Source organism: Nycticebus coucang, chromosome 12, assembly GCF_027406575.1.
Source record: "Nycticebus coucang isolate mNycCou1 chromosome 12, mNycCou1.pri, whole genome shotgun sequence".
Lineage (NCBI taxonomy): Eukaryota > Metazoa > Chordata > Mammalia > Primates > Lorisidae > Nycticebus > Nycticebus coucang.
The window spans coordinates 110,007,378-110,031,352 of NC_069791.1; the positions used below are offsets into that span (position 1 = coordinate 110,007,378).

Below are 23,975 nucleotides of genomic sequence, written 5' to 3' on the forward strand. Positions count from 1 at the left end.
TCCTTATGAAGGAGGCACAGTTATTTTCTGTGATTTTATCATCACAGATTTAGATAGTCAGTAGTTTAACTACCTTAACCTGTAAGTGGCAAGGCAGGGAACTGAACTCAGGGTCTGTCCCCTGAGTCAGTGCCCTTTACAAAAATACCTGCCGAGTGGAGGTAAAACAGATATGTCAGGTGTGGGGAATATCACCAACAAAGAAAGGGAGGCAAGGTGTGTCCAGGAAGCAGTAGGTGCCAAAGGCAAATGAAGGCTCCTGCAGACATCCTTCCTACCAGGTATCTGAATCTCTTCTCTAGCACTTTCAATCCTGACATCCAGCACAGGAGAAAATCTTCTTTGTATTTTCCAGGGAAGGTGACTGAAGGTCAGTGAGTGGGTGGGAGCACCAGGACTCCAGTTCAGATGCTGGCTTGGTTGAAGAGGCATAGAGAACGTGAAGCCAGAGGGCTGCGTGGGGCTAAGGACTGGCTGAGATGGAAATGCCTCACAAGAAGTGCCAAGACCAAGTGTGGGACTCGTTTCTCAGGAAAGCTGAAAGTATTTCATCATTTCCAGTTTCAGCCTTTCACTGATTCAAACCCTCACATCCTCAAATTCCCATTAAATTGAGTGGGATCTTATAGACATTTTCATGGAATCTCTTTTGGGGACACTTCTAACTTAATTCACCTAAAGTCAGCAAACATGTTCCAGAATGGGCCAGAGAGTAAATATTATAGTTTTTGTGGGCCATGTGATCTCCATGACAGCTACTCAATTTTGCCTTCTGTTCCAGCATGAAAGCAGTTGTAAAAAGTATGTGAGCTTATAGGCATGACTGTGATTCAATTAAAACTTTATTTATAAACTGGGGAACTAGGGTAACTCCAGTACTGAAGAGAAGTGTACCCCTGAAATAAATAAATTTGGGCAAAGTTCATTCAAGATTTCTTGATATTTCAAAAATTGGAAGCTTCTATGCTTCTCCAAAATAAAGGAAACCAGGGAAAGATTAATTTGTAGTTTCATTTATAAAACTACGAATCCCATTTTCAACAAGGGAGATAAGTGCATTTGCCCAAAAAAGAACACTTCTTTAATAAACACAAAAGAGATCAAATACAGATCAATTATTCTACAAGCAAGAGCCTTCCATCTAAAAAAGTAATTCAGAACTATTTTGGCTATTATAAGGGCTATGCATTTCTACAGAAATTGATTTCTAGAAAAAATAAAACTGCTATAATTTTGACTGGGATTTTGAATCTAAAGATCAATTTAGGGAAAATGCTATATTAACAATACCCTTCCGATCCATGAACATGGTCTACCTCTCCACTTCCTTAGGTCTTCTTTAATTACTTTTAGCAATGTATTGTAGTTTTCAGGGTAGAGGTTTTAGACATCCTTTCTTATTCCCAGGTATTTTATGCTTCATGGTGCTACAGTAAATTGAAGTATTTTTTATAATTTCATTTAATTGTTTGGTGAGAGTATATAAGAATATAATTTGATTTTGATGATAATATGACCTTATGTCCTGAGACCTTGCTAAATTCATCTATTAGTTCTAGTAATTATTTTACAGATTCCTGAAATATTCTAAGTTAAAAAAAATCATGTTGTCTAGTAATTTTTAATGCCTCTTATTTGTTTTTCTTGCCTGTCATAATCGGTAGGATCTCCAGTACAGTATTAAATAGAAAAGGTGAAAATAGGCATCTTTTCCTTCTTGGGAAAAAAGTTTAGTCTTCAACTGAAACTGGACCCACATCTTTCTCCACTCACAAAAATTGATTCAAGATAGATGAAGGACTTAAATTTAAGGCATGAAACAATAAAAATCCTCAAAGAAAGCATAGGAAAAACACTGGAAGATATTGGCCTGGGGAACGACTTCATGAAGAAGACTGCCGTGGCAATTGCAACAACAACAAAAATAAACAAATGCATCCAATTTGTACAAATAATCAACACACTGAAATGGGCATAAATGTATTTATGATCTATGTACAAAAGACTTAATAAAAAAACACACACACGAATGGGACTTCTGTACAGCTAAGGAGACAACAACCAAAGTAAATAGACAACCTACATAATGGGAAAGGGTATTTGCATATTTTGAATCAGACAAAAGCTTGATAACTAGGATCTATAGAAAACTCAAATTAATCCACATAAAAAAAGCCAACAATCCCATATATCAATGGGCAAGAGACATGAATAGAACCTTCTCTAAAGAAGACAGACGAATGGCTAACAAACATATGTAAAAATGCTCATCATCCATATTTATTAGAGAAATGCAAATCAAAACTACCCTGAGATACCATCTAACCCCAGTGAGAATGGCCCACATCACAAAATCTCAAAACTGCAGATGCTGGCGTGGATGTGGACAGAAGGGAACACTTTGACACTGCCGGTGGGACTGCAAACTAATACAACCTTTTTGGAAGGAAGTTTGGAGAAACCTCAAAGCACTCAAGCTAGACCTCCCATTTGATCCTGCAATCCCATTACTGGGCATCTACCCAGAAGGAAAAAAATCCTTTTATCATAAGGACACTTACACTAGACTGTTTATTGCAACTCAATTTACAATCACCAAAATGTGGAAACAGCCTAAATACCCACCAATCCAGGAATAGATTAACAAGCTGTGGTATATGTATACCATGGAATACTATCCAGCCACTAAAAAAAATGAAGACTTTATAGCCTTTGTATTAACCTGGACGGAAGTGGAACACATTATTCTTAGTAAAGCATCACAAGAATGGAGAAGCATGAATCCTATGTACTCAATTTTGATATGAGGACGATTAATGACAATTAAGGACACAGTGGGGTTGGGGGAAGGGGAGAGCAGAGAGAGAAAGGAGGAGGGCGGGGTGGGGGAAAGAAAGAGCAGAGAGAGGGAAGGAGGGAGGGAGGTGGGGCCTTAGTGTGTGCCACACCTTTTGGGGGCAAGACATGATTTAAGAGGGACTTTACCTAACAAATGCAATCAGTATTATCTGGTTTCTTGTACCCTCAATGAATCCCCAACAATAAAATGAAAAAATAATATAAAATAAAAAATTTAGTATTCATAGTCCTATTTTTTTGACTTTTGATATGATTATCAAATTATTCTTCAGAAAAACTTAACCATTTTAAATTCCGATGAAGGGTTTGAGAGTTTAATCATTGACAGTTCATTCTTTGGTGACCTCTTAGGAGCCTTGCAAAGATTAAAATGAAGATTGCCTAGGAGGATCTAAAGTAAGTTTCTGTTTACCTATAACTTTGGAGTAACTGTTCTTACCTGTTCTTTTTTCATGCTGGATAATCCCTTTCTTCCTGTGAACAAAATTTGCCCACAGGACTTACTATGGTGGATGTGCCCAGTATCCTTTCTAGGCCCCCCTTACAGGCTGGTGAACCCATCCTGCAGTTGCAGGGAGGGTTGGCTGCAGGGGGCTCACAGCTGCCCTTTTCTTGGGCAGTTACCTCCACTTTGGGTGGGGTGTAGGAAGGCACAGGTAGTGACTGAGGGTGCAAGTTTAGTCCCCAAACATATACCGTATGAGTCCATTTATATGGAATTTCCAGAATAGGCAAATCCATAGAAGCAGATTTTTAGAGCTGGGGGTCACAAGAGAAGGTTTGGGAAGAAATAAGAGAGTGATTGCTGAAGGATGCAGGATTTTTTTATAGAGCAATGAAATAAAAATGTTCTAAAGTAGACTCTGTAGGGTGCTCTCACTGAATGGGAATGGGCTGGAGGTGCCTGGCATATCTTTAGTGTGTGGGACATAACCACAAGAGGGACTCTATCTAACAAAATGAAACATTTTGACCTGGTTGTTTGTACCCTTATATTAACCCCAAATAAATTTATTTAAAAATAAATAAATAAAATGGACTATGGTAGTGAATGCAGAACAGACTAAAAACCATCAGTGGTACACTTAAGATACGGGAATTGTATGATATATGAATTATATCTCAATAAAACTGTTACAAAAAGAAAAAGGATAAGAGAATAACAACAATAATAGTGATAGCAATCAATCATCTGCTGACCTGCTGTGGGTCAGGCACTGTGAGTAAGCCTCCTTACGGGTATTGTGAGTATCACATGCTTAATCTCAGGGGTGTGGCTTCGAGCCCCACGTTGGGCACCAACTGTCAGTGTTCCCTGAGGAAGCCTGGAGAGTTGCACACTGACTCACACATCATGTGGCAGATTGAGACAAGGCAGCAGCCCTCTGACTCCTCAGAAAACTTTTATTGATTTCTACAACAAAGCATTCATGGAAAGATGCAAAGGTGCCAAAATTCAAAATTCAAAAATAGTACTAAAAGGACTTTAAGCCCCTAGGAAAACTGTGTAGAAAGGAAACAGCTGGGTAATCAGGAACAGAGGATAGTGAGTTGCAACAACACCTGATGATGTCCTACAAATTTCATCTCTGTAGGACAGGCAAACCAGCTTTCCTAATCTAACTGCCCATCAGGAATCCAAAGGGCTCAGCCCCTCCCACCTGCTGATTCTCTGTGCAGGGCAATAGCTCTAGAAATTAATCAAATAATAAAGCCATTGGGGTAAATGTTAATGGCAGACAAATTCGGGTAAAGGATACATAGATATTCTTATTATTATCCTTATCTTTGCAACATTTTGAAAGCCTGAAAACAATTCCAAATAAATGTTTTTTAAAAAGCAATATATACTTGCTAAAAATAAAACTGAATATTGTAAAACTACAGAACATGAAACAAAAAGCAGAGGGAGGAAAAACCTCTTGAAATCTCTTCCTATTTTCTTGTTTTACAAGTTGAGTGTGTATTTTCACATATATATGAATCTATAGAAATATAGATATTAAAATACATAGAATTGCACCAAAATGAGATACGCTACAGAGGGATACGCAACTTGCAAATCACCAACAATGTGATTTTACTTGTTCATCCATGATAATAGCCCTATCTTAGAGCTACTCTCTAAAATCCTGAAAAGGGTGTTTCTGGTGTTGGGGCTCAGAAAATGATACCCCTCTCTAGGATACTTTGAACTGAAGCAGCAGCCTGGACGCTCCACCCCCTCCCCAAGCACAGTGAGGGGCTCTCTGGAATTCCTTATCTGACTGAGGAAAGTTCTTTCCATAAGAAAGGCAATTGTCTTTAAACCTCTTTCCTAGAAATATCATAAATAACCAGGAAAGATTAAACACAGGAGAAGAGAAGAGATAAAGTCATCACCATGCCTGGACTTTTCATCTGTTCTCCTGAGGGCAGCTCCAAGAGATTACCTGGGAGACCTTCATCTATATAATAAGACAACCTGTGTTCACAATGCAGTTCTGCCCCTCACCTTCTCCTAACTTACCATTCTCTCTGTTTCCTAAGGGAATTATTTACAAGACAATGTCTGCCTCCTGGGCCCATTCCATTCCTCTAAACATCATTTACAATTACTACAACTTGCCTACATTTCCCTCACCTCCTTCTCCCTTACATAAAGGGCATATGAACCTCCATTATCTGGCCCTTTGTGTCTCTTATTTTGTTTGGCTTCCATAGTTAAGCACCTTAATACATTTGCAGGCTTTTTTCTCCGCCTTATCTGTTTATTGTCAGTTCATTTCAGCAGTGAACCTTCCGAGGATGAAACAGAAACTTTCTTTACAGTGGTGTGCAGAATCTAGGCAGTCGGATGATCTTTTTATATTTGAATGATGGAAACGTTGTGGACCTGGAGGTCAGGAGTTTTCAGAGCCTTTCAGCTCTCTAAGGACTGCTCAGGCAGTGGTGTGGCTTCCCAGACAGCATGCCCTGGGGGGACGAGTCTTGCCTGTACTTGTGGCAACAGCCCATCTGCTTCTGCTTGCTGCAGCATCATTAGCAGAGAAGAGGAGGAGTGGGACCCTCTCAGGTTCAGGAGTGCCCACACCAGGCAGCTCTGCCTCTGTGAGACCCGGGGACGGAGGAGAGAGTATCACCTTTTGAAGCTAAGCTCCTCAAGGACTTCACTGCAATGAGAACAGGTGCTTCCGGGCTGGGTCCTGCTGGAACCTGGGGCCACCCCTCTCCTCCTCTTGTAGGTGACACTTAAATGCCCACGTCTGGTTACCTCAGGTATTGGCTCAGGTGTCTGATCCATGTGACATAAAACATCTGGCTTGTCTTAGGATTCATAACCTCATCTTGGGATTCTCTCTCCCCACCCCTTTTAATATTTTTCTTGGATAGGAAGATCAGTTTTTGAATTGACCTTCAAGGCCAACAAATACTCTATCATCTGAAGAGATTCCTTTGCTTTAACGAATTTCTCCCCCAAAGTTTCCTTCCCTATAAAATAGAAATGTGCTATGGTTTGAATGTGTGCCTTAAAGCTCACGAGTTGAAAACTTAAGGAGCAAGGGGAAGGAGCAAGAGGATTCCAGTTGATGTGGAAGTCTCAAGTGGGACTTGGTATACTTTGAGGTGCGTTTCAGTGTTTAAATCTCTCTTTCATAGATGGCAGGCAGAGGTGGACGTGTTCCACTTGCTGCCCGTTGATAGACAGGGGTGTGATTCCTCTTCAGAACATGTGAGTCTCCTGGCACCTGTCATCCTATTTGTCCATGTCAGTGACATTTCGTCTCCTTCCTTCATTCTTGTTTTTTTCCCTTCCTTTATCTTAATTCAAAGCAACCTTTACTTCATGGCTGTGCCTTCATGAAATCACTCCCTCACACCTATTTAGTTAATTCACCAAATTGGGGGTTGCCTACTCTGTGCCAGGCCCACATACTGGTCTGTGGCAAAGACTGACCAACGCAGAGTTGCTCTTCTTTCAGGTATCAGGTAGTATTGGTTCCTGTGGACTGTACAGACAGGAAGCTCCGAGCTGCCCAGCGCAGAGAGTAAGGGGCCTCAGTCTCCCACCTGGTCAGAAGGACACAGGCAGTTCAGTCTCTCGCCTGGCAGTTACAGTGAGAGGGAAGAGGAAAGAAAGTCAGGGTATGGACGGAGCCCAGGGAATGCCACCATCAAAAGGGCCAGCGGAAGGAGAGGACCTGCCTGAGGAGATGGGACTGGAATGGAGGCAGGGGCAGCCTGAAGCCCAGGTAAGGGAAAGCAAGCGAATTCAGCTGGTGTGTTAAAACAGAAGCCAACTACCCACGGTCCTCACGTCTCGATGGCTGCCTCGCTCCTCTCTTGGCCTTCCTGGCTGGAGTCAAAGGCAAGAAGGACACTTTCTTCCCAGAAAATTCCATCTTAAACATCATGCAAAATATTTTCCTTCTGTGCCTTGCCACCACCTCTGTCTGCCTCCCTCAAGTATATCCAGTTTGATATGTGAAGATTCTGTCAGTCAAAACAATCTTTTTTTTTTTTTGCAGTTTCTGGCTGGGGCTGGGTTTGAACCCACCACCTCTGGCACATGGGGCTGGCGCCCTACTCCTTTGAGCCACAGGCGCCAACCTCAAAACCATCTTTTTAATGAGCCTCTTGTTTTGACAACTGTGTTTAAGACAGGGCATGGAAATATAAAAGATCGTCCATTCTGGATTGAAACCTTAACGTGTGCCCCACACTCTATTTCATACACAAGCCTGCCATCTCCTTTTAAAAATAAAGAGAAAATTATGAATAGAGAGAAAGATATAATTTGTGCAAATAAAAAAAAATCCTCGCCTATGGCTCAGTGAGTGGGTCGCTGCCCTAGAGTCTGAGATTCCTGAGGTCAATGCTTCCTCACCTTTGTGCCTCTAGCTTCCAAATGCAGAGAACGTGTGCAGTAAATGCTGAAAAATGAAAAGATGAGTGTAAGAGCAGGCAAAATGCCCATCCCAAGGCAGACAGCTCCCTCCAACTAGAATGCTGAATCTCTTCAGCAAAGCACAGCACAGTCACATTGAGCTTTTTCAAGACCAATTGTAGGCATATGTTCCACAAATATGAAAATCTGCAAGCACCTTTTTGAGCACAGAGGAGCTCACAGTGAGTGTCACACAGCCTAAATGTCCAATGATGGTCAAAGAGTCAAATGAACATGGTGTATCTGTGGAGCACAAGATAGCTGTGGTATGGGGAACACTTTTAATGACATGAGATGGTGCTAAGTCTTGTGCTTCTAAAATGCTCACAAATGACCTCGGCTGTATGAGAAGAAGGCATTTATTAACAAAAAAATGTTAAAGAATGGACTTCTTACAGACCAAGCCCTATTAAAAGTCCACAAGCTGTGCAACCAGACAGACAGCACCTTTAAGGGAAACCACAAATCCCACTAAAGATGCGGGATTTCATAGAGCCGATGGCAAAGACACCGGGAGCATTGGCAAAGAGGCTGTGGCGGAGCAAACACACATCTGCTCCCAACAGACCAATCGACAGATTCTGGGTGGATTCAGAAAGCGACCCTTAGGGAAGACTGAGGAAACCAGCAGATAACCCTCAAGGATGCTGCTGCCAATGTCAAATGTAGTGTAGGACTTTGCCAAAGAATGGTTCCAGACAATGAGGCCAGGGAAGCCCAGTCCACACTCCATCATGTTTCTGCTCATTCTGACTTGGTGCATACTGGCTGTAACGACCAACTGTGGGGAGTGGGCTGTAGGTGGCAGGGCCCCCACAGCCCGGGATATGCTCAGGGAGCAACCCCCAACCTCTTCTCCTCCTTTAACAATATCCTTTCCACCTGCCAGAAGTCGTGTAGCCCAGGCATACTTTCCATGTTATTTGCAAGTACAGTTTTTCCTCTTTAAGGTTGATCTCTACCGCATTTGTTAAGACTTATGTAACCATGTCAAGTCACTGTATGAATAAAGCTGTTTCCACAGTTCTGTTGCCTCAGTCCTCCCGATGCCGTCCTCTCTCTCATCTCCTTTCTTGGCTTTATTGCTCCATTTCCCACCATTTCCACTCAGGTCAACTCTTCCTCCTCATGCCGGGTTGCAAAAAACAGTATTTTATTAAATTTTATTAAGTTGACATAATCTCTATTCTCAAGACAATGTGTCAAACCAACCTTTACTTTTATCACTATTTTCAAAGCTACACTCTCCATCTCAGGGGAGTTTTTCTAGTGGCTGTAATCTTCAGACAAGGAGACCAACTGGGCTTCCCCCCCAGGTGGCCGGGGGGAGTGAGGAGGGGTGACACATGTCCTTCCTTGTTTCATAAAGGGTATGTCTGTCTGCAGAGGCCACAGTCCATGTATTGAAGAAGAAAAGAGGAACTCAGAGGCTGACTCTGAAAGAAAGACTGCAGCTTGCTCAGGCCAAAGGGGTGTTCTATGTCCTTGTAACTCCACCCTGAGAGGGCTCCCTGGAGTCCCGCTCAGCAGGCCCCTTTGGACATCCCCATCCAAGCTTTGGTGGTGGTTGGACCAGCTCTTCCCTGAGGCAGCCCTAGAGAGGGGCAGGTACAGAATGGTCCTGGCGAGAGAGCAGGTGGGGCCTGCCACACAGGTGTCCTTTCATTTTGCCACGAACACCCACACCTAGGGTGCATCTGTTCAGTAACAAGCTCTTTTTAACCCAACAACAACTGTGTTAGGAAAACAGGCCCCAGAGCCAAGAGCCAGTAGCTCTGCTACTTCCCAGCTGTGTGGTGCTGGGTAAGCCAGTCTGCCTCCCTGTGCCTCAGCTTCCTCGTCTGTAAAATCAGAGTGACAACACACGTGGTACAGGACTTATTCAGGAACTATAATCATCATATGCATACGATGTTCATTGTGTTTTTTTTTTTTTTTTTTTTTTTTTTTTTTTTTGTAGAGACAGAGTCTCACTTTATGGCCCTCGGGTAGAGTGCCGTGGCATCATACAGCTCACAGCAACCTCCAACTCCTGGGCTTAAGCGATTCTCTTGCCTCAGCCTCCCGAGTAGCTGGGACTACAGGCACCCGCCACAACGCCCAGCTATTTTTTGGTTGCAGTTTGGCCGGGGCCGGGTTTGAACCCGCCACCCTCGGTATATGGGGCCGGTGCCTTACCGACTGAGCCACAGGCGCCGCCCTGTTCATTGTGTTTTAAACGCTATATAGAGTAAAACTGATCCCTGAGGAAGCTGGTCACCCTGTGCTTTTAATGGCACTTTGTGGAGCCATCTCAGGGACAGGGGACCCCCATGTGGTGAGCAGAAGAGGGGCAGAATGAACACTGCCAGAAAGCCTCGGGTTCCAAGTCTGGCACCACACAACAACTCATAGAAAAAGAGAAATGTGTCTCTTAAGCATCATCTTAACATTAAATACTTTTAAATATTTTCACTCACAACAATGACAGAAAGGAGGAAAATATTACGAGTACTGCCGTGAGCGAGCACCTACGAGGAACCGACACTGTGCCACGGTATCCGATTATCTCACTGATTCCCATAAAGCCCTTAGATCTCGCTGTCCCTGCTTCATAGCTTTGTGACCAGGACAAATGACTCAGGCTCTAATTTTTGCTTGAATTTGCCTGAATTTTCTTCTCAGTAAACTGGAGAGGATGCCAACACGTTGGACTGGCATCCCTGAAAGCAGCCATTGGCAATAATGTGAGCAAAAATAAAACTCGATACTGGCCCTAGCTCTCAGGAAGCTTGTTAGTAGTCTGCATTTTTCAGGACAGAAATTGCAATATAAGGTACCTTCAGTGGTACCAGAGAGGAGTGGTTGAAGAAGATGACAGTGCCAAGGAAGAAAGGGCACAGACCACAGGGCCTCACCTACACAGGGTGGCCAGGGAAAGAGGCTCCCCGGGTAAGGCAGCATTACCCCTGCCCCCACACGCCCTGCCCACCTGGACCGGGTACTGCAGAGAATGGTCCTCACCTGGACTTCCAATATCCCATAGGAAAAACCCTTATAGAGGGGAGATGTTCAAGAAAAGTCATTTTTTTTATAAAACAGATTCAGGTGTCAGAGAGTCTCTGGTCCTCACTGCCCACACGCCCACTTTCCGCACCTGGACCCAGACCTGCATGAAGCCTCTTCAAGGCTGTGACAATATCTGGCACCTTTTATCAAAATGGGGGCTATTCTTTCATTTCCTAATCAATCTTCAATGTTTAAAGACATTATTTTTAAGTAAAATGAAAAAAAGCGATGAAATTAAAGCAATTTTGACCTTTATTTTATATAGGAAGGTTCTAGATTTGTACTTACAATGTGGAAAATTGTGAGGATAGAAATGCCTCTTAAAACAAGACCAGAAAAGAAAAATAACTGGAACTGGTAGAGGATCTGGGAATCTTTTGCTGGGGTAGGGACACTGGAGTTTTACAAAGAAGTTCCACTGCTAATTTCAAAATGATACTAATTGCTATTTTTAAAACATGACCTAAAAAGACAAAATATAATATTTTGACTTCATAAACTCCAACAGACACTGCTGCTTCCCAAGCACTGGGGGATCTTTTCTGAAATGTTGTGATGGGATTTTTTAATACATTTTTACATTTGTAAGTTAAGGCGATTTATGACCTCAGAGAAGGAACCTCAGTTTTGTTCATCCCTCTGTCCTCAGTGCCGAGCATGGGGCCTGGACTATTTGCTGAATGAATCAATATTGACTTAACTCTGGGAAGCAGCGGCACACATTTACACATGCCAGATTCTCAATTTATAAATATTTACCATCAGGACTTGATGTTAACTCTAATTAGCCCAACTGTTAAGGATACCTCCAAAGCGAGAACTGTAATCCATCACTTCACACCAGATGTAGCTTCGGCAGTTGGTCCTTTATCTAGGTTTATAATGAATGAGACAGATATCAAATGACTAAAGCATGAGGTTTTATGGTGAATTGATTGAAACAAAACAGGCCAGACCTGGGAAAATGAATTCAAGACCAAATCCTGGGAAATAAGTTAAAAAGAGTAAAATTCTTTAAGCTGATATGCCCAACACACTCTGGATTCTACAGATGCTTAAAAAAAAAGAAGAAAAGCAGTGCCTGTGGCTCAAGGGAGTAGGGCGCCGGCCCCATATGCCAGAGGGTTTGAGACCTTGGTGGGTTCAGCCCCGGCCAGAAACTGCAATTAAAAAAAAAAAAAAAAGGGGGGGGGGGGGACTGTTTGGGAGTTAAAAAAAAAAAAGACAGTTTTTTAAAGAATACATTTTAAACAGAGAACACTGTAAAGATGACTTTCATTATCTTATGGACACATTCACCAGATATGAAAACAATCTGGCTATGAAATTAAGATTCAAAGGTTGTTTATTAACATTAATTGGTGAGGTACATGCTTAAAAAATTAAACAGCACTAAGTTCTTCAGGAGTTTTTCATCTGCTACAGTGATGATCACCTTTTGAAACTACTACCCTCTTTTCATAAAACTGAAAGTAACATGTTCCTTATGCACCCTTAAAAATTCTCAGATTTGCTGAGACAGTCTATCTTCCTGCATATCCGAGGAGCCAGGAGGATTTTGTTTAACTTCAGCATCCTGTGGTTTGCTTTATGAACAGGGGTGGTTATCCTTTCCTTTTTTAATTTACAAAATTATGTCAGCAAACTAGAGGTACATCATCATACCAGACTTGCCTCTCTTGGCCTGCAAATTCTCCTGCAAGGACAACAGTGCCTCCGGGTGAGAAGCCCACTGGCCCAGCTAACAGAGACAGCAAACCTGCTAATGTGGGGTCTCAACACAGTCCAGGGGCTGGAACAACAAACATGTCTCATGGAGGGCTTAGACGTGCCAGGCCTGGTGCTAAGAGCCTCGCCTTACGTGATTCTCATATCACCCTATGAGATTACCCTCATTTTACAAGTGAGAAAACAAAGGCAGAAAGATATTCAGCAGCTTATTCCGTGCTACTCAGCTGGGGAGTGGCACCTGAGGATACAAATCGGGGTTTGTTGGAAGCCAAAGTCTGTTGTGCACCTGCTATGTCACATGACCCCACATCCCACTAGCCTAGACACCAACCCCCTGTACTGTTTCTAGAAGTTCTGCCTTACCTGCGTACCACCCATACTATCATTTACTTAATATTTTTAAGTTGATAAACCAGTTATAATTTTTCTAATACATATTAAAACAAACACCCAAGTATTAGATATTTTAAGTGCCCCCATGGACCCATCCTCCCCACCTCCAGACTCAAACCACATCCTGGGCTTTGGGTGGACCGTGTGCCTCACCCATGCACACCCTCCACGGAGGAACCAGGGGAGGCCTGTTCTGGGCAGACCCTTCATTCAGAGAGTCAGGTGGCTGCCACACAAGCTCACCAGAAGCACTTTGGAATGAGACATACTCATAATGTGGATAAGGTTTAGGGAGAGCAAAAGCATCACATTGCAATGGGAATATTTCTCTAAGTCGAGGGTGGAAAACTAGTCTGCAGGCCCACTGCTAGTTTCTGTAATGAAGTGTCACTGGGACGAGGCCACACTCAGTTGTGTATTTATTGTCTCTGGCTCCGCTCACTCTTCAAAGGCTGAGTTGAGTAGCTGCTAAGTCCAAAATGCTTACTGTTAGACCCTTAATAGGACAAGTCTGCTGACCCTGGCTCTAGGTGAAGTACTGTCCATCAGAAAGTCAGCTGGTAAACACCAGTCCATACATAGTAGGGACATTACCTTTGACTGTGATAAGTAAATTGGAATCAAGCTCACTCAATTCCATTTAATCAGTATTTCCTCCCGGAGGGGCCACGCTGGGCAGTCTTCCATAGGGGCTGGGCTTACAGAGGGCAATAAAGCTGGATCCCTATTTCTTAGAGGAGTCAGGATATAAACAAAATAATTTCCATACAACACAGGAAACTGTGAGAGCAGGATTTAATGTCGTATTCTTTCTATAAAGTGGACACTGGAAACATCACCTTTTTGATCTTTAAAACTTTGAAATTCTAAAGCCATAACCATAGGCTAAGATCTCTCACTTAAAAAAAAACAAAACACTAGAGGTGAAACTCTAATTCTGTGAAATTACTCATTAACTTTTACAGGGAAGATCAACTTATTGGAATTTTTCATAATTGCCAAATTTGGTCTGGGCTTTGTAATACACAGTTCTAATCTCTGTGTTAAGGACTGAAAAAAGAAAAGGTATTGAGACACCAAGGGAAACATGGTTGGTTAAAGAGCTAGACTTTTGTTTTTTAAGATTGAGTTTTTAAATTGGAATCCATTATTAACTGGGTCACATATTAACCTTCTGCTAAAAGAGGCATGAGGGACAGAGACAATGCCTGGGCTCAACCAAGATTTCATTATCTACTATCTGTCTCTGCAACTTCAACTAGGTATCAGGTGAATTAAGGAGAAAACCAATTTCTGCATCCCTGGTATATAATGAAATTGATTATCCTTAGGTGGAGCAAAAAAAGACAGAAAATGATGGGTGCCACTGCACATCTGGGTATCTGTCCTGCCCTGATAACTGTTTATTTGTACCAGCTATTGACAACGGTTTTGTATCATACAAAGGTTTTTTATTGAGCTTCCAAAGTAGAAACAGGATGCATCTGTTTCTAGGGAAACCTGTGCTTGCAAGCTCGTGGGTTTCCACTCACCCTGACGCTCATGGTGGCCCACTGTTTAGTGACACTCCTTCCCCCTCATGTACCTCATCCCATTTTACAAATTAATGCAACAATGAGAGATGATTGTTGATGCTCATTATTAAATCATTTATTCATCCCACACAATGATTCAGAATTATTCACTGAGCTTGCTGGAAAGAAGCTGGATTCTACCTCCATGGTGGTTTGGAAAGGGATGTGCTCTTTAAAAGGATATTTTATAACAACACAATTATCATAATGAAAAGCTACCCAGATATTCTGATGAGCTTTTGACATATTTTTGACTACTGGCATTTTAAAGGAGACTGAAATAGTATTAGGGAATAATATTGCTGTATGTGGGGGGAGAAGCCAGAGGCAACATTAAATACCATCTGCCATCATTACCCCCAATTTTATCCCAGTCTTCAAGTTAATGAATTTTACAAAATACCACTTGAACTTCTGGCTTTCCATAATGAGTTCTAATTACCCTGCTGTGACCCAAGCCATTCTGTGCATTACTGAGTCACGGATACATACAGTCCCCACGAGAGCCCACCTACCTGTCCTTCCAGACCGCGCAGGTGGCTCAGCCCTCGACAGAGCTGCAGCCACACCTTGACCTCTTTCTGATGCTGCCCAGGGTTTGCTCTGTCTGAGAGGTCCTTAAGCAAAGGGTCTGGTTGGGAAGCTACTCAAAGTGACGGCAACTACAGGGAGGGATCCCACTGCTCTGGTGAGCAGGTTTAGGTGAAGAGCCTCAGTCCAGTGGCTGTGAAGAGGCACCTTCTCATACCTGACGGTGGTGGGTAGGGAAACAGAGGGGAGGGGGACTTGGGAAGAAAGACTGCTAAGCGACCCTAGAGAGCCCCACAGGGACCAGAGCAGGGAGATGCGCAGTGGAGGCCACAGAGGCCACGTGTTGGGAGCATGACGGGTCCAGGGCTTGCTCTGCCCTGTGCCTGGCATCCAGATGATGCGAAACAAATGAGCTGTGCCAGTTGGCCACCAAGGGCAGGAGCGCAAATCATTCCACAAATACTGAGGAAGCATTAAATATGAGCAAGCGCCTGAGCCAGGCCTCCTGCATGCAGAGATGAACACAACCTTGTCCCTGCCCTCAAGGAGCTGAGAGTTCAGCACAGGATTCAGACAAGTCAATGCTTGTGGGTCTGAGACAAGGGCTGGGACTGAGGAAGAACCCAGGATGGGTTCCAAAGTTGAGCGGGCACAGCCAGGTAAAATGGTGGAGGCCGGGGGGAAAGGCCCTGGGTGAAGCAGTGAGGAACTGCACCTTACCTGGGGGTGAGGGGCCTCCAGAGGGTTCAGGCTGTGCAGCTCATGCCCCCCTGGCTGCCAGGACAGTGGAGCAGAGAGCCCAGTGTAGAGTTGCTGCCTCATGCCATGGGGGCCTAAGGAAGCAGGTGGGCTACAGGGATGTGGAGGGGGTACAATTAAAGGGCTGTGAAATACTGAGTACCCTCTTACCCCAACAGAGGGGCCCCAAAAGGAGACAGGGGCATAAGGGTTCTGCAGCCTGCTGCTATTATAAGCAGAGCAAGAACACTAACTCTGTCTCAGGCCTGTCTCAGGCTTCCCAAGCAAACTCCTGATCATGTTCTGGCTTCCCAAGCAGCTCTGCTTATGGGAAGAGACTGCCAGGCAGAAGGGAGGGCTTCAGGCTCACTTGAAATTAATCAGCTGGCATTCTGGTTGTAGAAATCAGTTCCAGAGCTGGGATAACTGGAGCTCATCTGCAGACACAGATCAGCTCTGGGTGTGCTGACAACTCAGGTTCCTGAGTGGTGGGGGCTGGCACACCCATAATGCTGCCTGCTGGGGTTTTTGGTGGGCAGTTAGCAGTCTTCCTCCAAGGATGCCCTCTTGGAGCTGTGGGTCCTCTCCTATCTGGGGGTTCTCTGTCTCACAATGGAAAAACATAGAACCAGATGCCACTCGGGAATGTGGCTGATGAAAGTGCAGAGCAGAGAGCAGCCACAGGGACAGCATCTGCATCATTTAACATTTGATTTCAAAGGAATCATTTTGGTGGCATTAAATGTTCTCTCTGGCTTTATTCTCTTTTACAAAGCAGTCTCCACGGTGGCACTGATGCCATTCTGGACACTCTGTTTCTTCACCATCAAAACATTTTTCTGCACCAATTCAAGCATGGCATGAAATTTCAAAGGTCTTAATAGAAGTTTTCCAACTTCATCTCCATGGAACAGTTGGAAAGTGTCTTCAATTATGTGAGCTTTTAGTAAAATGTCTTGAAAATACAGAAGGGTCTATTGTGCTTTTCCCCAGTAAACGCAAACACATTAATACTCAAGATGAAAAGCAGAGGATCAGCATTCACTTTGTTTTTTAAATGAATATTTGCTACTGGGTCAGGCCACTTCCCTTCTTCTATTCCACTGGTTTTCTACCTTTCTTTTTTAATCTCACAGCATACTTGAACCTATTGTTAAATTTCCATGACACGCTTAAATTATAGAAAAAAAGAGTAAAAAAAGAATATACTTACTGTGCTTTGAACGTCTTTAAAAAATAATTTAATTAACAGTCTTTAAAAATTTTTGCAGCACACCAGTTGAAAATCACAGCTCTATCCCACAACAAATAAGTGAATATATTTAAACTTTATAAGTGTCTGATAAAAGGAAGCCCAGGAAAATTCCGAAAGCCCAGGAATCCTGTCAAGGGACTGTTAACCCAGGGAAGCAGCCTAGAACACACCACTTCTCTCGAGAGGCCAAGTGGAGGTGTGACCAGGAGAGAGGTGGTGCCACAGAACCTGCCGTGTCTCCTCCCAAAATGATCCTTAAAATCTATAGCAGGAAGGGATGGAACTAGATTCACGTTTTCTCTCTCCTGATTCTGGAGGAGAACTTAATCCACTCAGAAGAGGAAAATTGACAAGGTCTCAGAACCTGCCCAATAAAGCCTCATCCCAGGATTTCCTGGCATACAGCTGACCGGCTCACACTGGTGGGAAGCTTGGCCCTCAAAGGTCATCTGTCCATCGGCAAGTTTCTGCTTCCCAGAGAAATGAGGAGTGATGCCCCCACCAGTGCACCTTCCCTTCTCCCAAGGCACATGCAGCCACATTCACATCCATCTGCTCCCCACTTCCAGGACTCCCCATTTTCAGTTGTGAGCAGCTGCCACAGGTTTAGCACTGGGCTAGGGGCTGTCCTATCTGCTTTGCAGGTCTTTCTCACTCACTGCTCACATCCACCCTGTGAGAGACCTGCCGCTACTGCTCCGATTTTACAGATGGGGACAGTGAGGCTGAGAAGAGTGAGACAGCCAGGCAGCCAGTGAGGAGTAGGGCTGGGATCAGAACCCAAAGCCAGACTGCAGAAGGGCCGGAGAAGGATCTGGAAACCCTCTCTCCAGACTGCCCTTCCACTGGGGCCACTACCTGCTTTGATGAGCTTGTCCACCATCTCCTTCCGAACGGACTTGGTGAGGTTGAAGTAGTCGTCGTCTTCGTCGATGCTGCGCAGGAACAGTGGAATGTGCTGGAAGATGATGGCATGCTGACAGTGTCTCTGCTCTGCGATTCTCAGCTGCTGGTCCAGCCACTGGTCCTGGGCCTGCTTCAGAGCAGGGCATCTGGAAGCGTCGTACAACAACTGGGAGTTGAGGACCAGGAACAGGACACCTCCAACCCAGAAACTGAAATAGTCGTCTCCCCAAGTCTGGCAGAACTCCTCGATGGTCTCGGCTGTGGGGACGTTGCCCACGTCGTGATTACCGCTGACCAGAACCAGTGGGATCTCCTTGTCAACTTCCCTGAGTACCTGCTGCAGGTCCTTGGTCTGCTCCTTCCGCCATGGCATCCCTGAAAAAGTGTGGGTCATGTCCTGAGATGGCCACCAGCTGTTCACATACTTACTAAGTTAGAAGAAGAATCTGTAAATCCAGTCAATCCAGCACAGACTCACATGCTAAAAGCAAATCGACACGTGGGGTAAGAGCCTCTGTCTGCCCCCTACCCCTGCCTTTTTTGAGACAGAGTTTTCACTTTGTCACCCTCAGTAGAGTGCTATGGTATCACAGCTCACAGCAACCTCAAACTCTTGGGTTTAAGAGATCCTCTTGCCTCAGCCTCCCAAGTAGCTGGGACTACAGGCACCTGCCACAACACCTGGATATTTTTTAGAGACATGTTCTTGCTCTACCTCAGGCTGGTCTCGAATTCCTGAGCTCAGGTAATCCACCCACCTCGGCCTGCCAAAGTGCTAGGATTACACGAGAGCCACTGCGCCCAGCCTTGTCTGTCCCTTTGAGTGGAACTATTTCTGTCCTGCCCCAGGACTCCCAGGAATTTCACTGTTTGTGTGGCCACTGTTTCATGTTGTAGAGTGATGGTGCATAGTCACTCCTAACATAAAATATAAGTGAAGCTTAATTTCTATCTTTTATTTCAATGAACACTAAATATAGGCTGAGCATAATGGCTCATGCCTATAATCTCAGCACTTTGGGAAGCTGAGGTAGGAGGATTGCTGGAGGCCAGGGTTTGAGACTAGCCTTGGCAACATGGTGAGATCCTATCCCTCTTAAAACAAAGAATGCCGAACACAGATGGTTGTCCCATTTCTCCCCTAGCTCAACAGAACACCCCACACATCCCTGTGATATGGGTACCCAGCTTTGAACACTAGTTTTTCTTACCATGTAGACTGTGTGAGCACCTTTATAGGAAAAATCCTTAGACCATGAATGGCTAGATCAATTGACATGGGCATCTTGTCTAACATCCCCTATAAAAGAGGTACTTTAGGTTCCAACCACAGTGAGGTACAAGAGCTCAACATGCCACAGTTAAGCATATGGCCCTCTCCTGTACACGGGATTCAGAATGGATATGATTATTTGGGCAAAGAGTTAGAGCAAGCCTCCTTCAGATTGCTGGCTTCCATACTTCCTGTAATACTGTCTTCAAGCTTTAATAAATGGATTTTAAAATGATCAGTTTAATTCTACATATGTTTCTTTGAGCCCATCTATGGCAATTTATTCAACAAATATTTACTGAGTGCTGACTATATAAAATGTGCCAATTTAATCCCTAGGGATGAACAGTGAGCTAAAAAGATACAAATCCTGAAGAGAAGCCAGAGTATATAACAAAGACATCTGTACCAGAATGTTTATTGCAGCCCAATTCATAATTGCTAAGTCATGGAAGAAGCCCAAGTGCCCACTGACCCACGAATGGACTAGCAAATTGTGGTACATGTATACTATGGAATATTATGCAGCCTTAAAGAAAGATGGAGACTTTACCTCTTTCATGTTTACATGGATGGAGCTGGAATATATTCGTCTTAGCAAAGTATCTCAGGAATGGAAGAAAAAGTATCCAATGTACTTGGCCCTACTATGAAGCTAATTTATAGCTTTCACATGAAGACTATAACCCAACTATAGCACAAGGCTATGGGGAAAGGGCCAAGGAAGGGGAAGGGAGGGGGGAGGTTTTGGTGGAGGGAGGGTAATGGGTGGGGCCACATCTATGGTGCATCTTAGAATGGGTACAGGCGATTGCACTGATGTACACAGCTATGATTTAACAATAAAAATAACATAAAACAAAAAATAATAAAAGATACAAATCCTTCCCTCACCACCAAGGAGTCAGATAATTTGTCCAGCAAATTACAGATGCATGCCCTTCTGTATCAGATGGTATCAATGTTACTAAGAACGCAGAGGGGTAAGGAGATACTTTCAGGACCATGTGAGTCCTGAGGAATGTGCCTGGTATCAGGCAAAGACAGCATAAGAAAAATGAGGAAAAAAACTGCTCAACTTCCCTAGGGATGCTGAAAACTCACCTGAAAAATGCTGCATGAGCCGGTGGAAGTTGTACCCAACACACCATCACAAATTAAAAAGAAAGCATAAAAGTCCTTACAAAGCAATTACTGCTAATACAGACCTGAAAGCAGAAACAAAGATGCTCAGAATCTAGACAGTCCTGAAATAGACAGTTGTGAAACAGGAACTGATAGAATTCAGGAAGAGAAAAGAGAAAAAACCCTTTCAGAAATGACAACTACACGGAGATTCCTGGGACCGAGATTTCTTTCATAGCCAGGTATGTGCCAAGGTCTCTCAATCTCCCCTGTGAGCTCGCAAAGAACATGCGTTTTCTACTTCCTGAATATTGAGTTCTGCAAACCCGACTGTGTATTTCCACCCAGTCAAAGTCATTAACGGTGTGGCTCAAATCTCCTGTATCAGTATTCTTGTCTTTTGATCTGTTGATCTATATTAGTCTGAGAGAAGTTGTTAGGTTGTCACTGTAATAGTGTATCTATCTCTTCTTGTAATTCTGAAAAGGTTCATGCCATCTCCTGTTTTTTTTTTTTTTTTTTGAAATGAAGCAGTATCTATTTTATTATAATAACAGATAGTGAAAATTTTATCTGCATTTTCATAACTGAATGAAACAGAGTAAAACACTCAGTGCTTCCAGAGACACCTATGTTGTTGATAAGAACTTAGGGTTGATAAATGCTTATCTTAGTAAATTATTTTTACTGCTTGATTATGATGACAGGTCTCTCATAGTTCAAGGTGGAATTACTCTCTATTTACTCAGGTCTTTGATTTTATAACAAAGCAAGGGCTGGATATGAACATTTTTATGTGAACCCCTTTCTCTGGGGAAGCAAAAGAGTGAATTACAGAGGAGAAATGGGGAAAGTATAAATATCACTCAGTTTAAATTACTTGATAATTATACTATTTAGTAATTAAAAAATTTAAAAAAACTTAAATGTTCAACATTGTTCCTCAGCACATCAATTTTGAAGGGAAATTTACAGTTCTTTTCACACAGATCATGTATGTTTTATGTTTTTCATAAATGTATTCATTCAGAAATATTGAAAAGAATAGATCAGGGAAACAAACGTATATCAACATAAATTGAAATTTATGTGATCATAAATATTAAGTCAAATTTTAAATATTTCATAAACAGATTTTTCTCTTTTAGTTCAAAAATATTTCTATGAATATATATTATGATTTTGAAATTGAATAAATTTAGGTCCTATTTTAAGAGAATTTATTTTATATACTTCCTATACAGTGGTTCTCAACCTTCCTAATGCCCGATGTATTTTCATTGTTATAAAGGGGTCTCAACCCATAGGTTGAGAACCGCTGCTATAGGACAATACTGAGTTAATGAGTGGGCTGAAATGAAAAAAGAGCCCTCCCTGGCCTCCTAGAGTGCTAGGATTACAGACTTGAGGCGCTGTGCCCAGCTTACTGTTTTGTTTTTTTTAATTTTTCATTAATTTCTGCCTTTTCTCCCCTTCTATTTCTTTGTGTTTAATCTGCTATTCTTTTTCTAATGTATGGAGGTGGATGTGCTATGCATTAATTTTTAGCCTTTCTTGTTTTGAACATCTGCATTTAAGGCTATATAAATTTCTAAATACTTCTTTAGCTTTATCCCATGTTTTGATATGTAATATTTTCATTATTATTTATTTCAAACTAATTTCAATATGATTCCCTTCTCCATCCATTTATTATATTAGATGTATAATTTTTTTGGTGGGTACATAGGAGCTATTTATTATACTATTTTCATAAGGTTCAAAAATTACACATAAGTAAGAAGAATATATGCAGATGATAAGTGCAAGGAAATGGAACAACTGTGGCACATATAGGCGCTTGGGGCTATTCTCTTTAATCACCCACTCTATTGTTTGGCATAGAGGGGGTGATTAAAATCCGATAAAGTAAAATAAAATAAAATAAGGAACAACAAAACAGGAAAGATGATCACTCTGGGCCCCCTTTCTGGTTAGAGGGTGTTTTGCCCTCAGCTTCTTGCCCAGCTGTCCAGCTCTTTTACACACACATATAGTCCTATGCTTTTTCAATGAGTTTTTCTGAGTAGTTAAGTCATGATTCAAAATCATCAGGCACTCACATCCCCCTCTGCTACCCTGGGAGAAAAATGGAAGACAGAGGAGGTGGGGTACAGTCAGTTCAAATCTTCCCAGAAAACGTACTTCCTGCCCAGTGGTCATCCCAGGACTTAGGGCAGAGCGGCTTGTACATGTGCTGGTACCGTTTACGCACAGAGACGTCACCCCTGTTTGCAGTCATCGCCTTCTGGCAGCGGTGGAAGTCCAGGTAGTTCTACCAGCAGCTCCTTGTCTGGTTCTGGTTGGGGAAGAGGCTGTCAAAAGTGGCAGTCTTACAGTTCTTGATTTTGGTCTTGACATCTTCTGCCATGGTGCTGACCACTAAAGACACCCTCGATGTACCTCACAACTCAAGGTGATTCTCAGCAAAGACCTAGATGTATATTACTTAATTTGCAGGCAAGTGAGTCCTTCCCTGGGTATCTATGAATTCTGATTCTTACTAAAATTTAAATTACGGTCACAGAACATGCTAAGTTTTATTCATATTCTTTAAAATTTGTTGAGCCTTATTTAATAACCAGATGTATTCAATCTGAATGATGGAAAGATTTTACTTTTTGATCGACATCTCCTCTTTTTGATCGACATCTCCTTTTTGATCGACATCTCCTCTTGGCTACCATTATTTTATTTTCTGTTTCCATGAGTTCAACTTTTTTAGGTTCCACATATAAATGAGATTATGTCTTCTTGTGCCGGGTTATTTCACCTAGCACGATGTCCGCCATCATTACAGGCATCTGTGTTGTCACAAATGACACATTTCCATTCACCCATGGATAGATACTTAGAGTCCCCTTCTTGACTTACATGTTGTGATTCTTTTTCTAAAAACTTTACTAGATGTCATTACCGATTTAGAATTATTTAGTTAATATTCATGTACATTAATCTACAGATTTATCTATTTCTCTCGTTTCTTCCTCTGCTTCAGATCATCTGTTTTGACTCCCTTGCCCTCTGTCTAAAATGTACCCTTCAGTAATTCACTTAGTAAGGGTCTGAAGAAACACAGATCACAACCTTTGAGATACCACCAGTATCTGAGAGGCTGGCCCTGGGATAGCAGGTGTATATAGGACAGTCACTCAGATTTGCTTCTTGGAGCTGTAGTTGGTCATTGGAGAGAACAATACGTTTGTGTATTTCTGCACCTCAGAGACAGATTCATCACTGAATACTGAGCCCATTTTCTCATTGGCTCAATTTAACAAGGCTCTTTGGAAGGTCAGGAACACGGTGAGTATTTGTGATTATGTCTGTCTCACTGAAAGCCCAGCCACAGGTATTGTAAGGTTACAAGGCTATCTCATTGTCTTCCCGTATCATCAAACTCTGGGATTCTCCATGACATTTTAAATCACTCATTTTCGGGGGAGAGACAAGATGGCGGACTGAAGCCAGCTTTCTACAGAGGCTCCCGTCCAGAAGGAAAGTTAAGGGACAAAAATTTAGTCAGTATCCTGGTGGATTTGAGCTGCACCAAGAGAGAAGGTTGAAGAACGCACATCA

General features: G+C 42.8%; 1 protein-coding gene across 5 annotated transcripts in view; it reads right to left on the reverse strand.

The window, feature by feature from the left end:
• Nucleotides 1-23,975, reverse strand: part of CPPED1 (calcineurin like phosphoesterase domain containing 1) — a 167,902-nt gene that overhangs the window by 19,316 nt on the left and 124,611 nt on the right. For 3 of the 5 annotated variants that reach the window (XM_053555818.1, XM_053555814.1, XM_053555816.1), the window contains one exon: nucleotides 17,915-18,337. The exons of 1 other annotated variant lie outside the window; for it this stretch is intronic. In XM_053555818.1, the coding sequence (XP_053411793.1) occupies nucleotides 17,915-18,337 (423 nt within the window). The remainder of the gene's footprint in view (nucleotides 1-17,914; nucleotides 18,338-23,975) is intronic. One more of the 5 variants, XM_053555815.1, reaches the window with a different exon arrangement.